Source organism: Aulonocara sp. 'chitande type north' Nkhata Bay, linkage group LG20 (genome assembly GCF_057382095.1).
Source record: "Aulonocara sp. 'chitande type north' Nkhata Bay isolate Kocher_YH1m ecotype deep benthic linkage group LG20, A_spYH_male_GT1.1, whole genome shotgun sequence".
Lineage (NCBI taxonomy): Eukaryota > Metazoa > Chordata > Actinopteri > Cichliformes > Cichlidae > Aulonocara > Aulonocara sp. 'chitande type north' Nkhata Bay.
Window position 1 is genome coordinate 23,653,726 of NC_141363.1, and position 14,693 is coordinate 23,668,418.

The following is a 14,693-nucleotide window of genomic DNA, read 5'->3' on the forward strand; positions in this document are numbered from 1 at the left end:
GTACAGCAAGGCCAGAGACAGCATACTTTTTTTATTTAGGCATTTTTGTTTCGCGTGTGTTGTGATGGCTGTTTGTTATTGCTGGAGTAATGAGCAGTGTATGAGGAACTATTAGAGGCATTATTCAGAGCTAGTTCAGTGCTCGACTGGGGAGAGTGTAGTGCTGGTTTGTTTTTGTAGCAGCGGTTGCAGATGTCCATTAAAACTCCCGCATGCACGCAATAAGTAACAAAAGTTACATGTGGCTGTGCAGAAGAAGCATATTGTGGCTTTCAGCAAGTGACTGAACTCACAGGAAACCAAATACAAGACATAAATAAACCAGAATAAAAACATTTTATGCTATCTTTGTCAGAACCAGTTTCAGTTTGAAACTGTAAGAGTGCATAAAACGTTATCTTTTTTTTCACACCCCTTAAAGAGCCTGTTTGAAATTTAAGACTTGGCTTTAGGGTAAAAGTCAGAATTGCATTTAGATGAGAGTTTTTGAATGTCCACGCAAAGATAGCCAAGCAGCCATGTCTGTGTCTGTGTATGCATGCACATCCCTCCACACACAAAGTGGTGTAGGCAGAAAGTCTCTCAAGGGCAAGGGTGTCAGACCCACTGGGCTGTAAGTGGCCCACTGGATGGGCCACTTACAGCCCAATTTGATTTCAAGTGGGCCAGACCATTAAACCTATTGCGTGGCAGCCTACCTTTCTTTCAGTGTGAAGAAGTGCATCCATTTACAGTAATGATAAAAAAAAAAACACCTGACATGAAAAATATATAACTGTCATTCTAACAGTATTTCCTAATGCACATCCATTACAGTTTAACTTCCATCTACAAAGCCACAAAATCTTCTCAGGTAGAAGTTTTTGGAACTCTGCAGCAGATAAGAAGGGAGTCTCTGCTCTCAACAACAGATCACGCTGCCTGCTGAAAGTACACTGCATCCTAAAGGACTCATCTCCCCTGCCTATCTGCTGTTTGAATGTCAGCCCTCAGGCAAACATTTCAGGTCCATCAAAGCATGATGGACTGCACGATTAATCTCAGATCCATCACAGTGAGCTCTGCTCTGAAATCACCCACACTAAAATCAATAACACATCAAATCTACAAGCACCCAGGGCCACACTATTTATTGTTATTTCTTGTTTACTATATATACACAGTTTTCTTACACAAGTGCAATAAAACTGCTATGGGCATTTTTACCATCTTAAGCATACAAGAATATATGGAACTGTGTGTGTGTGTGTGTGTGTGTGTATGCACACCTGAGCTAAATGGACTGATTCTTATATAGCGCTTTTCTACTCTCCCGGAGTACTCAAAGTGCTCTACACAACATGCCTCATTCACCCATTCACACCCACTCATACAAGCACTCAAGTGCAACTAATAAACATTCACACTCCGATGAACGCAATTTGGGGTTAGTATCTTGCCCAAGGATATTTGGCATGCAAACTGGGGGAGCCAGGAATCAAACCACCAACCTTCCGATCAGTAGCGGATCTGCTCTACGACCTGAGCCACAGCCACCCAGGTAGTGTGCAGGATTTCTTTGTGCATTTTTTACACATTGACAATAAGTGAATCTAAACAAGCGCAGTATTTTACCCTTTCAGTCAAAGACATTCTCAAGACCTAGAAATACATTGCAGGCCAAGAGCTATAAAACTGAAGCTATTATTGACTTAGCATAATTATCATGCTTTCTGAGGTTATTAAGCAATTAGTATTTAGTAATCTAGATTCGGGGTCGGTTCTCACCTTCAGGCCACATGTCTGACATTCCTGGTCTGGAGGGAACTCACACTAAGTATGACATGAATAGGACAAACAGCTCACACATACACACACAACTGAAAGTTCTCAATAATGCTTTTAAAGGCATCTCACAAGAGCTGGCCCCAGAGGTCATTTCCAAATCTTGCAGTCTATAGAATCACCGGACTTCACCTCAGGTGACATCGTGCTACATACATTAGCGGGTAGACTGCTCCCAGGGGCCCATCATCTCACACGTCAGATGCAGTGAAGTGGAAATTTAAGCTAGAAAAGTCTCATGTTCCGCGTTGGATTTTTTATTTTAAATTGAGTAGAAACATCTTGAGACGAGGCGTGATATATATATAAAAACAAAACAAAACAAAAAAACCTGGAAAATATTCTGTTAATTTCCCTTTATTCATGTACCTGCATCACCTACTTCCAATTCTGAAGCTGCTTTTCCACTTAAACATTGTGAGAGAAGAAAGTTTATAATCCAGCTTACTAAGAATTGTCATAAACTATTGTGACAGTAGAGATGGCAGTTAAGTTTATTAGTAATTAGTTCACGAAGCACAAGAAGCAGAAACTGAAGCAAACCTGTCAAACCCACTTGTGCAAAGACTAAAACAAATTCTCCACTTAGTCTTTATGTCAACAGCAGTCTTTAAGCTTGTGGGTGTCATGCAAATATTTGCAACAGCAACCACACGCCTAGCCTAATCTCCTGTGGTGTTAATTGCTGAGCATCAACTGCACCCTGCTTGTTTGGGCCCCACATCTCCGTTATATAGCTCTTCCACACATTGTGCACTAATGACAATTATCTTGACTAATTAAACCCTCGTTACACATTTGGCCCATTCACTCCAACCCCATATTTTAAGCACCAATACACACGCATAACAATCCTTTATAACGACGTCCTTTCCTCTGCTTCTCACTAGAAAAACGAGGATGAGAGGGCCTGGCTTTGACACATGTCCACATACCATCGCTCACCAGCATCGTCACTCCTAATGCATCTGTGAACGAGCAGCAGAGGACAAAAGGGATCAACCCAACAGAGCCAATGAGAGAGTGACCACCATGACCTCATGGGTCAGCTGGGAGCCAGGAATGAAAAGACTCCAAGCGACCCCCGCCCAACAAACGCTCACACACCCCAACACCCAGCGAGCCTTTGGACAACTGAAGCCGCCATGGGAATATGGTAGTGTGGAAGAGTAGGGATCAGCATTCGCCTGCAGGAGCTGAAAGAAAGCGGTTGTGTTTGGAATTCTGGGTCATGCCTTTCTCTGCACATTCCTCACTATTCTCACAACAATAAACTGTGTCAGAGCAGATACAACAGCTTCCATTCTGGATATCTCACACCACAAAAAAGCCTAAAGCATCCCAAGCCGCACGCTAACCTCCAGAACTCGGCTGATAAGATTCTTAAACGGTGGAAGAGTTGTGAAATTATAAAAGCTTACTATATTTAAAAGCATCACATGGAGCAGAGCACATCTCCACCAGGGGAAATTACAGATTGTGTGTACACTCGGGGTCTTGGCACTAATTTAAGCTTGGCAGCTACAATTCCCACAAACAGTTGTGGCTTGGGGAGGAAAATAGCTTTTCAAGCAAGTTCTGCACAAAATAATACGCATATAATCATCAGCCACAAGTTTTATTTTTGGGAACCGTGACCTCGAGTAGAGAAGACAAAATATGATCAGCCTGAGTCATCTGAAGTCATTATCAAAGTTTTTTCTTACAAAATGTTCTGCAACGCAGTCACAATGATCATCGGTGTTTTATTCAGCTGTCAAAATTAAACTTGTGCATGCAGTACAAACTGGGACATCCTTCATTCTGAACATAAACTGAACATGCAAAAATAAATAAATAACTTAGAACAAACAAACAAAAAAAAAAAAAAACAACAACAACAACAACAACAACAACAACAACAACAACTTATGTACAGCCATAAAACACTGAATGCTACCGAATGTAGCTAAATGTCCATTGGTCTACCCATTTAAACAGGAAGAGGTGCAACTACAGAACCAATACACTTTGGTCTTAAATTCTTCACTCTTTGGGGCTGCTTGCTGTTTTCTTTGGCACTTTAGTTTGGCAGTAATTATTACTTTAAGTCTTTAGTTCTGCTGTCTGTGAACAGTTTGCCGCTCACAGTTTGCTCTCCTCCTCCTCCAGTGGTCGGTTTAAGCCGGGGATGAATTTGAGGAGGCGTCTGCGGAAGCTTTTCTGTTTGGGCTTCCTCTGCAGCGTGGCTCCCGGCTTCTCCCCCGGAACGGACGACGAAGATCCTTTGACGTAGCTGCGAGTGCTGGCGCTGCGGGTCAGCTGCGTCTTGGGCGTTGAAAAGAACTCGCTGGTCGGCCGGAGGCGCTGCAGCTTCGGTAACTGTTCTTTCTTTTTTTCTGCACTGTCAGAGTCCACGCTGCCATCCGCCTGATATATGCAGGTTTGGTAGAGAGGGTCATCCTCGGTGGCCGTGCTGAGAAAGCTGGCGCTGCTGCTGGTGCTGCCTGTGCAGTGCAGGGCTCTCTGAAGCGCAGGGCTAGGAGCGCCGAGGCTGCCATACACACCGGCTGACTCCAGGGACTCATACAAGGCGGCGTCACTCATTACTATACCTGCGGTGAAGAAGGGCAGCGTGAGGACATGGGAAACTGACCAATTGTAAAGAAAACATGAATAATAAATGAAAAAACACTGCTTTAATTTTCTGTGAGTCTTGTTTGCCTCATTTTGCACAAGCGACCACCCGACTATAGCAACGAGCTGTTTGTTTTCTACTATGTAATCAGGACTTCCTGCAAAGCAGCAGTCATACACATCCTGATTCTCTCCCCCTCAAGAAGGAGGTAATGTGATTGGTACAGTTTGTTATCAGGATGACATAAAATGTTCTGGATACATATACATGAACTTGTTTTTAATTAATTTATGGTTTGTTTTTTTACATTTGGGATTTAGTGTGACCTGGAATTTGACTACATTTTGGAATCTTGTCTGGATGTGGAAAAAGTACTAATAAAGTAGAATAGAAGAATGCAGACTCTGTATGCATGTACAAGTTGAGCTGCACAAGGCCAAAAAAAAAAATCACCTACCATGAACAAGGCGCTGCTCCTGCACCATCAGTGAGCGATATTCATCCCATTTCTCATGAAGCGTTTGCTAAAAGACAACACAAGATATTGGAATTGATTACAAGAGGAAAACAAAACAACACAACATACAGACAGGAAATCCACCACCCTCATGTGCAACCTTTAAAAGCAATAAAGCTAAATCATCTGAGCCCACACCACAGATGTACTAAACAAAAAAATAAAATAATAATAATATTAAAAATACGGTGCCAGTTTAGATCAGTGCTTGAGCAGGTAACCAACATGCCACGTGGCTAGAATTAGAAGCTACAGACTAAAACGGAGTTGAAGATGGTAAATCTACATGTCATAGACTGTTAACTGAAGTTTAGACTTGTCATCGTTGCATAAGCGGCCTTCACTCATTTCACTTTTTTTTTTTTTATCTTTTCATAAATGAGTCAACAACCACGTCACATTTATTTACACATTAACATTTACTTCATCTTGTGCGTCAAACGTGCCGTGTTCAGCAGCAGGTTTTAAAATGTTGGTTTATTCTCTCAGGCAGCTGTGTCGCTGAGGATTAGAAAAAGGACAGCTGCTGTAATCTTGGGGGAAAGCTCGCTCACTTAAGGCCACTTCACAGGCAGCTCGAGTCAAGAATGTGTGCAGCCATCAGTGGGCCTGCTGCACAAATTGCTAATGTAACAGGTGGCGGTGCTGCTGGAGGGACAGGTGTGGAGGGAGGGAGGTGTGGTGTCTATATCCAGCGTGTAACTTAATGTTTAAGCGGGTGTGCATGTGTGAGAGGCTGCTGGACGCTCATCCGTTCTGACTCACCACTGACAAACAGTGAACAACTCACCTTTAGATACTGCAGCCGGGCCTCTAGTTCAGCTTTTCGAATTGAGTCACTGTAAACCGTCTCCAGCCTTTAAACAAAAAACCAGAAGGCAGTAGAGTTAACAGGCGTAGCAGGAAGCGCATAAAAACTACAAGGGCAGAAAACAGCGATTTAAAAAATAAATAAATAAAACTTGACCATATGAAAGGCTCTTTTCATAAAGTTAGTAACAGGAACGGGTTTGGTTTACAAGCAAGGGGGGAGAACAAGAAACACAGTTTCCACTTAAGTGCCGCAAATCTGTTCAAATAACATGAGCGAGAGAACATACAGAGCTCGTTTTCACTCTAACAGCTTTTACTGACTTGAACTGTAAGTATAATTAGATGATGTCAGTCTGTAAAGTGTGTCTACACTGGCGCTCTGATGCGGTTCGCCTCACTTCTTCTGCATCAGCTCAGAGAATCTTACACCATGCTAACTTTCTTTTAATCTTTTACAAGCAGAGAAGGGGGTTGAAGAAGACTGTGTGGTTCAAATTAAAAACACCCACTCAGCACACCGACAGATAAGGACTCTAAACGGCGATGTGCCAGATAATAAAGCTGAGGCACACAAATTATTCTAAGAGAGTTAAACGAGTACAATACGGAAGGATTTTTAAAGTTAACCTCAATTATTTTTCACGTTTTTCCTGGACTCCAAAAACAGAAATAGCACCTTCTGATTGTTTTCCTATATGCAAGTGACAATAAAAGCAAACTGCCACGTTTCATGCCAGTGCAAATGTTTACCATCTGCATTGTTAATGAAAAACTGTAACTAACATCTTTCATGTTACCTTAACAGAATTCAGGATGTACCGCCTCTCTGACGTTAATCTCAAAACCAAAACGGCATTTTTATGAGAAATTATTCTCATCTTTCCTGATTTGGCCCTCTGTTACCTTTCAAACTTATTTGGTTTCTGTTCCCATGTGAAACACATTCACTTTTGTTAGAGTTAGAGAGGTGAACCATGAAGTGAGCATCCTGTCAGCTCTATCAACCGTTTAGCCACCGCGATGAACTGAGCATACTTATTAACAAATTCTGAGGAAAGTGTTTTGAAGCCACTGTTGTTGGGTTTTGTGAGTCTGTGTACCTAAGCGAGTTCCCACTGGCTCTGATGAGCTGAACGATTTCCTTGTGTCGAAACCCCTCCACGGTGGCTTCGTTCACACTTGCGATGGTATCCCCTGCACAAACACAAATATACAAACGTGTATGTTAGCCAGCCGCGCCTCACGAAGCAGCCAGATGAGGCACACTTCTGAAGGAAACCTCAACACATGTGCGAGACAAATGTGGGAAGACTAGTTCGCGTCTTCGTGGCATATGGCTCGTCACAGGACCGCAGAAAAGCGTTTATTTGCCATTAAACCGTTTACATCTGGGTAGCTGTAAAGTCGCGTATGTCACAAAGTTCTACTTCAGTTTCATCAAAGCAGGAAAAGATGCGGCGTGGATACTCATGTGACAGCATCTTTTGTGAGATTTTAGCCTACTTTGACCTTTCAAAAAAAAAAAAATCCCCACTGCGATGAAGTCATTGTGTTCACAGCAAGACTGAGAGTGGGGGGGACAATGGAGCGAGTATGCAAGGAATTTAGGAAGTGAAACTAAAGTGACAGACGCAGGTTGAAGAAAATGGGCAGTAAGAGCAGCAGCACATAATCTCCTTCCCTCTTTTTTTGACATAATGGAAACATAACACTGGGTGTGGACAGCTTGTGACTGACCAATCACAATTCACTTGATAAAATATTTTCTTGTCTTTCCCCAGTCTCTCAAAAACACAAAATATGAATGCACTTCCTGGTTTAATTAATTAGTTATAACACATTAGCTGTTTGTAATTTTGACTTCTTTTTCTCATTTTTTAAAATTCATTTTATTTTGTTTTTTTAAGAAGGAAGCCAGACATTAAAAAAATATCACTTCCTTCAAAGTTAATTTGCTTTTGTGTCATTTGCCACATTGGTGAGTAGTCGATCACCAGCTTGTTTGTTGACTGGGAAAAATGAGTAGGGATACAGTCTTCTTTGTGCTTCCCTAAACAACCAACAGAAACTCACAAGTGCTTATGTTGACGCACGTTACACAAGCGTCAGCTGGCAAACAACGACCTGAACCGAAGCCTCGTGTCACGCTCGCTTCCCCTCGAGTCTATTTCAAGTTTTTCTCCAGGTTATTTTAGGCTTAAATACAGCTCAGATAAAAAGAGGAAAACATACAGAAGGAGGAAGTTTGCTTACCAACTTTAAGTCCTGCTTGCTGAGCCGGGCTGTCATTGTGGACCTTACACACAAACGTACACATCTCTACAGAGTTTTGGTCCTGATGGTGAAGACCGTAAGTCTGAAGGAGACAGAAAAATCACACTGAATAAAAGGAACTCACACACACACAAAAAACTTTCCCAGCCTAGGTGCCGTCTTATACGTGTTGTAAATGAATGTGGCAACGCTGAAAAGCCACTGAATAACCGGCAGAGGAAGTCATGACAGACAATGCAGGAAAGAAGATATCACTGAACACGCAGAGATGAGATGTGACGCAAAGAAGCAAATGAGGTTTTCTTCCCCTCGTCTGATGAAACATGCCCGGTTGATGCGCCACACTGAAGTTATTTTAATGCCCCGCTCATCACAGTTCACAAATCAACTACTATACACCACTAAATGTCAAAAGGAAGTACTGTAACAATAATTTGGAAAGCTACAGCTATAAAGATAATAAAACACAAAAAGACAAATTACAGTTGTAATTACTCTTACTGTTCTATCATCACATGACCAATTTCATAACCAGTTGTTGGGTTTTATTAACTGCTGCAAGAGAAAAGTGACAAGATTGGTGGGGGGGGGGGGGGGGGGGGGGGGGGGGGGAAAGGAAAATCAACAAGAAATTGCTGTAAACTAATGGGTGAATGACTGAATGTAGTGTGAAGCGCTTTGGGGTCCTTAGGGACTAGAAAAGCGCTATACAAATGCAGGCCATTTACCATTTACTCAGGGGTAATAAATGTCCCCTATAACAAGTAGTATTTACTTTTGAAAACTTCAATCTGACTCCAGGATATTGGGTTGTATTTGCTACTTTAACCTAACCACATGACGTGAGCATTACTTAAACTCAAAGGCCAAATATTTTGTTGTTCTGGCAACCGTTTTTGTAACTTCCATACATATTTGCATGCTCTTCCTAGTTTCTGTCACCACAGCTCCTCTACAGAAGGTCAGACCACTGCAGAACATAGACTTCCCCTAGCAGCAAAACTGTTAGTCAGCATGCTGCTGCTGAAGGAGCTTCTACCTTACAAAGAAAACCAACTTCCAGCTGAGAGACAAAAAGAAAACCAAGTATCCCATAAAATAAAATTCAAGTTATAAAAGGCTATCTGCTCCCGAATTCAGCCTGACAGATTGTATCCTATTCAAATCAGCCTGATCCTGCTGCTCGTTTCCTTCTCACGCAACCATGCAAATATTGTTTCAAATGCAAATATCACATTGATGTGCTCGATCCTCGACTCCCAGTATTAACAGAGCAGACGGCGAGAGAAAAAAAAAAAAAAAAAAACACAAAAATTTGTCTTTCTCTGTCTCTTTCTCTGTGTAGCATCAAACTTGTCCTCATGATCTCACTTCCTTCTGGTCAGGAAGGGTGGGAACGTGCAGCAAAAATCCAGAAATAGAACAATATAGTTATATCGCTTCCTCAAAGAAGTACTTCAGTCCAAGAAGTCTAAAAAGACCGCCAAAGCACGATAATGTGAAGATGTACTAACTCGCACGCTTTAATCATTTAGCAAACTATTTAAAGAATGAGGTCTGAGCAACAGAGCCGATATTGTGAGGTAGGGAGCTTCAGGGCACACGAGTGAGATCAGAGACAAACTGAGGTCAGAAGTGAAAAGTTTCTGTCTGCTGAGCAGGGCAGAGCGGGGCAGGTATTACATGGAAGGCATGTGAATAAACCACACTGCTCAAAATACAGATGCTGGGAGAAAAAGTACAAATAAAAGCATCTCCACAGTCATGGGATTAACATCAACGGGTTTATTGATGTATTGACTGATGTGTGACCTTTCCTACACAGAACAGGATGTACAAGCTTCTGTCACTTAGGTTTTATCATGTGTGGACAGAGATAGTGGCGGATCGTGAAAGTGGCACTCGAGAAGTTCAGAAATCCACTCCAACCCCCCAAATATCACTCCCAAACTTACCTGAATCTCAAAACCAAATGCCTCCTCTTCTTTTTTCTCCAGGACCACCACCTTCCTAAAATAAAATGATAAAAGGAACATTTTGTCACTGTTAACTGGACAAACTCTCCTCTGGGTTTGCTGCAGCCAACGCTGCTTCTTTTACGTTTTTAAAGGTAGCAGTGCAAAGACCAAGTGATCGTGTAAGAGTCATGTCGGTCTAACAGTTGATGCCTAATTCTTTTTAGTCTTAAAGGAGGTATTCACCTTCTGATTCAGTTGTAGAATCAAGAAAAATAAGAAGGTTAACCGGTACAAACAATCTCAATAAACGATGGGTAAACAAGGGGGGGTTTGTCAAGGGTGTACCCAATTATAGCTGGAATCAACTCCAGCAACTCCACGACCCTGAATGGGACATTTAGTTACGACAATGGGCGGATGAATGGGTTTTATACTACGATTTGGACAAAATAGGACATTTATAGATGTCGCCTTGAACACTAGGATATAGTTAAGGAGAAGTTTTCACTGTTTCCAACACAGCAGAGGCATAAATGTCCTTTCCTTTTTTAAATTTGATGGGGGTTACATGAACCACAATCACGGCTTTTTAGTTTTATCTCTAAACTCGTAGTCTTCAAAGCCAGCAGAGTCTGTGTAGTTGCTTTAGTTTCTGTAATTTATGCAATGGTGTGTGCTTATATTAGACATGGTCAGTTTGAAATGATAAGGTCAGGGTGTGACACTGTAGGATGTTAAAGAGCGGGGATATCCTTTAGAGGCTTATATCACAGGGACCATGGAGTAGGCTGCCCAGAATGAGATAAACGATGGTGCAAATCTATTCTAGCACAGTCCAATAATAAAAGTATGGCTTATGGTTTTAGAGCTCGTTCGAACATAGCTTAATGATGTTTATTCTGACGCATCCATAAAACAGCCTTTTATGTACGTCAAACACAAAATTCAAGAGGAAGGATGAGTGAAAGTCAGTGAGAGGTTAATGTCTGTGTTTCTCTGCATCCTTAACTAAACTGCATAACAAAACTCCTCCACTGGCTGCACAGGACTTCCTCTGTATGCAGGAGCATGTGGACGTCACATGCAGACGTACAGTAACAGTACAGCGGTCTGTTGGAGTGAGGCTCAATGAATATTTATAACCTCCCTTAACAATGGCTTTAATCAGTGTTCCCCCTGTTTGAACAACTGCCAGTCACTCCGATATGAGGCTGCTCGCCCTGAATCATTTTTCTGAGGAAGATGCCATCGTGAAAAAATTCATGTGAAGGCACAGTGAGAGGGAAAAATTTAAAAAGTCCAAAAAAATATCAGAGAAAGATGAGGGATGTTGTACCTTTGTGGTTCTGGCGTCTGCGTAAGGGGTTTCCACTTCTGTAAGCCGCCACCCTGCAAGGAGAAAACGAAACAAGATGTGAAGCATGTCACACACCTGCGTAGCTTCAAGTTTACTCATGAGGATTTCCCCCCCTCCCCCTCCGGGCATTTCCTAGGCACACCTACTGAGCACTTCAGCGATCAGTGGCCAGTCCATCCAGTCGTCTCGAATAATGAGCCAAGAGTGTTTTGGTATTGTTAAGCTACTTAACCTGCATACCAGCATGGAGATATTGTTGACAAAACCAGAAATGCGTGACTGCTGCTCTGTTTACTCATTACATCAAAACAAGTTGCACGCATACCTACAAGCATAACAGCAAATTGGCTGCCTTCAGGCACAAACTGTCAACCAATCTAAAAACTGCAGCGCTGTTTACACCAAGTTCAGTCTATTAAAAGAAGCAAATAAGACACAGAGGTGAGCACAATAACAGCATTGAGAGAAAAGCCAACTCACCAGCAGGAGCAGTTCAGGTCCCCGCCCCACCTAACTGTGTAAATAAGGCAGGTATCTGTCCAGAAGGCTCCACTAAAATCACTTGAATCAATCCACCTCTGTTCCAGCTCAATCATTTTCAAATCCTGCTCCAATGAAAGGCTGCTTTGTGCTACAGTCTCTCTGGGTAGTAAAATGTTGCTTTCTTTATGTCCCAACACTTACAGAATTGACCCAGAGGAGTCTCAATGAGTGCATTTATTCCCAAATACCCAGAGAGACCAACAGGGGTGGCTCAAGCAGGATCTCCATCCCCGAGTGTACACAATGCTGTGTTGTAACCCGGCGCACTAGCGTATGTGTGTGGGTTTAACTATGCCTCAGTCACAACAGGGCACTGTGAAAGGAGTTTTTCCAACTCTGATGTGCTCTTTGGGCAGAAACTCCAAAGCAAGTTGAGCAACAGAATTCACTGAAATCAGCTTCATGAGAGGAAAATAAAAGCGACTGATGCAGTAGCCAAACAAATTTACAGTATAAACATTAAGCATTACGCAACATGGACTAAAGGATGAGGGCTGTCAGAAACCGTTCCTAAAATCCAGACTAATATGTAGGCCACGGGTTAAAATCATTTCCCCTGAAATAAGAAGACTCAGGGCCAATTTATAACCAATCAGATCACAATCAGCCACAACATTCAAACCACGGCAGGTGATGTGAATAACAATGATCACACTGATCCTCATGCTGACCCACCCCCACCTACCTGCCCCAAAGTCAACGGCTGTCCCTAACTGCAAAACAGCTCAGGGAAGGAAGAAGACAAACAGCCCGAAGCGAAAGATCCGGGCAGGTGATCTGCATGCTGTGACTAACTGCTGTAAGTTTTAAACAAATAAGCACGTCCCTCCGGACTCTGTAGCGCATCCTGTAGCTCTGATGCAACTTACTGTTAAAATGACAACAGTGACAAACTTTCTATGAATCATCAAATGCAAATTTGCTTTTGTTACAATCTACCTGTTCTCAACTAAAACTCTTATCAGTCATGAGTCATGTGTTTAATCTTAGAGATCACTTTCATCTAAATAAAGATGTTAAGGCATAAAGAACATGGGCGAAGTCTGTTTCATGCAACATAAGATTCAGAGTCTGGGTGGGCACCCTTGCCCCTAGATGGGCTGCTATAAGATGTCCTGTGTGGCGCCGACCAGCCACTCACTGGATACAATAACTTGATAACCCTTTTAATAAGCTTACAGTCTCTGCTTAAATAATAAAAGGACTAATAGGAAACATACAGAAATTACTGTGTAAATGGTTTTTGCCTTGTAAGTTAAAAAAAGCACTAAATAAATTTAATAAAACTTTAATTTATTAGTTTACCTGCCAAAAAAATAAACTTTTGCAGGTACATTCAGCTAATAAACTTTTAAAAGGAACAGTAGCAATACCTTTTTGTAGTTTCTGGGCAGCGTCCCCCCCGAGTAAGCCAGGGTCTTGTAGTTGTAAACCTCCGAGGAGTTGCTCGGTGTGTCCATAGTCCTGCAGCTGTCCGACTTTGACGAAGGGAAATAAATGTCGTCTTGAGATGCGGGACCGCTGTCCGGTCCATTGGAGTTCACCTTCTTCAGCCTCCTGAACGTCATTGTTGTTGAAAATGAAAACTGAAAAAAGTAAAAATAACTTTCTTGGTGTCCTCCCACAGAGTCTGAAACCTGCCGAGGGAGATGCTGATCGAATTTGGAGCTTCAGCGTGGAGCCAACTACAATTTCTCTTGTTTCCTTTGAATAGTTTGGAGGCGGGGACTGTTTTGAGGAACACAAATGAGTGCCAATAGCAACAGAGACTTGCCTCCTCCGCGGTGCCTTCAAGTGCACCTCGGATCTTTTCTGATTCGTATTGCAACAACAGCAAACAGTGTTTATCAAGACAAAATAAATAAATGCCGTTAGTTTCTTAGCTGAAAGAAAGAAAGTCGAAAGAAAATCAACCAGTAGGTAAAAATGTAATCCAAAAATTCCAGAAAAGAAGACGGAGTTTCCACTTATTTGCTAATATTTTCTAAATATTTTCACTATAGGGACAACTGATAGGACAAAACGATACTTCTGATTTTTAGAAGTATCAGACAAAATTATCAGCTGAAATACCTCAGCTTCTCATACTAATTGGTAGCAGTTTGAATGTTGGATCACCCACTTCAGCTTCCTTCTGTCTTTAGAAATCTTAATGAGTCTTTGCCAAAAGAGATTAAGCCTGCTGCAAATGAGTGCTGGATCTGAACCCAGGCAGCAGGACCATTTGGATAGATTTAAATCCTCTGATAAGGTGACGCAGGAAGGTTTTCATTTATGTTTATTACCAGCCCATGCATTATGAATCAGTCCAATATAATAAGTTGACTGATGATTTTCTATCCTTTTGTTAAAAGTTAAAAAAACGATTCTGCTTATTTTTCTTTAATAACATTGAAAAACTGCTTTGATTATTTGCTCATTCATCAATTTGGGTTATTTCAAATGAGGGAGAAGCTGCAAAAAAGCAAATGTGCCTTGCAGAAATAATCGTGTGTAAATTTCATTAGAAACCTGGGGTCTTACATAATGTTCTGTGTGGCCGACTGTTTGCATTACAGTTGTGTAAACCTTTGTGACCACCAGCCATTGACAGAGTTTCCACAAGTGTGTCATTGTGTTGTTAGTGCTCACACTGCTGTGACAGCAACATTTGTTGCTTTCAAACCAACCTTTAGTTGCAAATTTAGTGTTTTTATTACTTGTTAAAATTCAGCAGGGGGAAATCTGAACAGATTATTGATCCGTGACACTAAACAGATTAATCTCTAAGATAAAAAAAAAAAAGTCAAA

At 41.7% G+C, this 14,693-nt stretch overlaps 1 protein-coding gene across 1 annotated transcript; it reads right to left on the reverse strand.

Annotated features, from left to right (window-relative positions):
• Nucleotides 1-3,552: 3,552 nt before the first annotated feature.
• Nucleotides 3,553-13,649, reverse strand: tamalin (trafficking regulator and scaffold protein tamalin). The gene is made up of 8 exons (XM_086278019.1): nt 13,277-13,649; nt 11,340-11,392; nt 10,001-10,055; nt 8,025-8,127; nt 6,872-6,965; nt 5,749-5,815; nt 4,899-4,965; nt 3,553-4,418 (listed from the first exon to the last, which is right to left on the reverse strand). The coding sequence occupies exons 1-8, from the start codon at nt 13,469-13,471 to the stop codon at nt 3,949-3,951; spliced, it is 1,104 nt and encodes a 367-aa protein (XP_086134145.1). The 5' UTR covers nt 13,472-13,649; the 3' UTR covers nt 3,553-3,948.
• Nucleotides 13,650-14,693: the final 1,044 nt, after the last annotated feature.

Coding starts and splice junctions, on each gene's coding strand:
- tamalin (XM_086278019.1), bottom strand. CDS start 13,471: ATGACGTTCAGGAGGCTGAAGAAGGTGAACTCCAATGGACCGGACAGC. Junction 11,393..13,276: donor TGCCCAGAAACTACAAAAAG/GTATTGCTACTG, acceptor TTCTCCTTGCAG/GGTGGCGGCTTACAGAAGTG. Junction 5,816..6,871: donor GCCAGTGGGAACTCGCTTAG/GTACACAGACTC, acceptor TTTTGTTTAAAG/GCTGGAGACGGTTTACAGTG.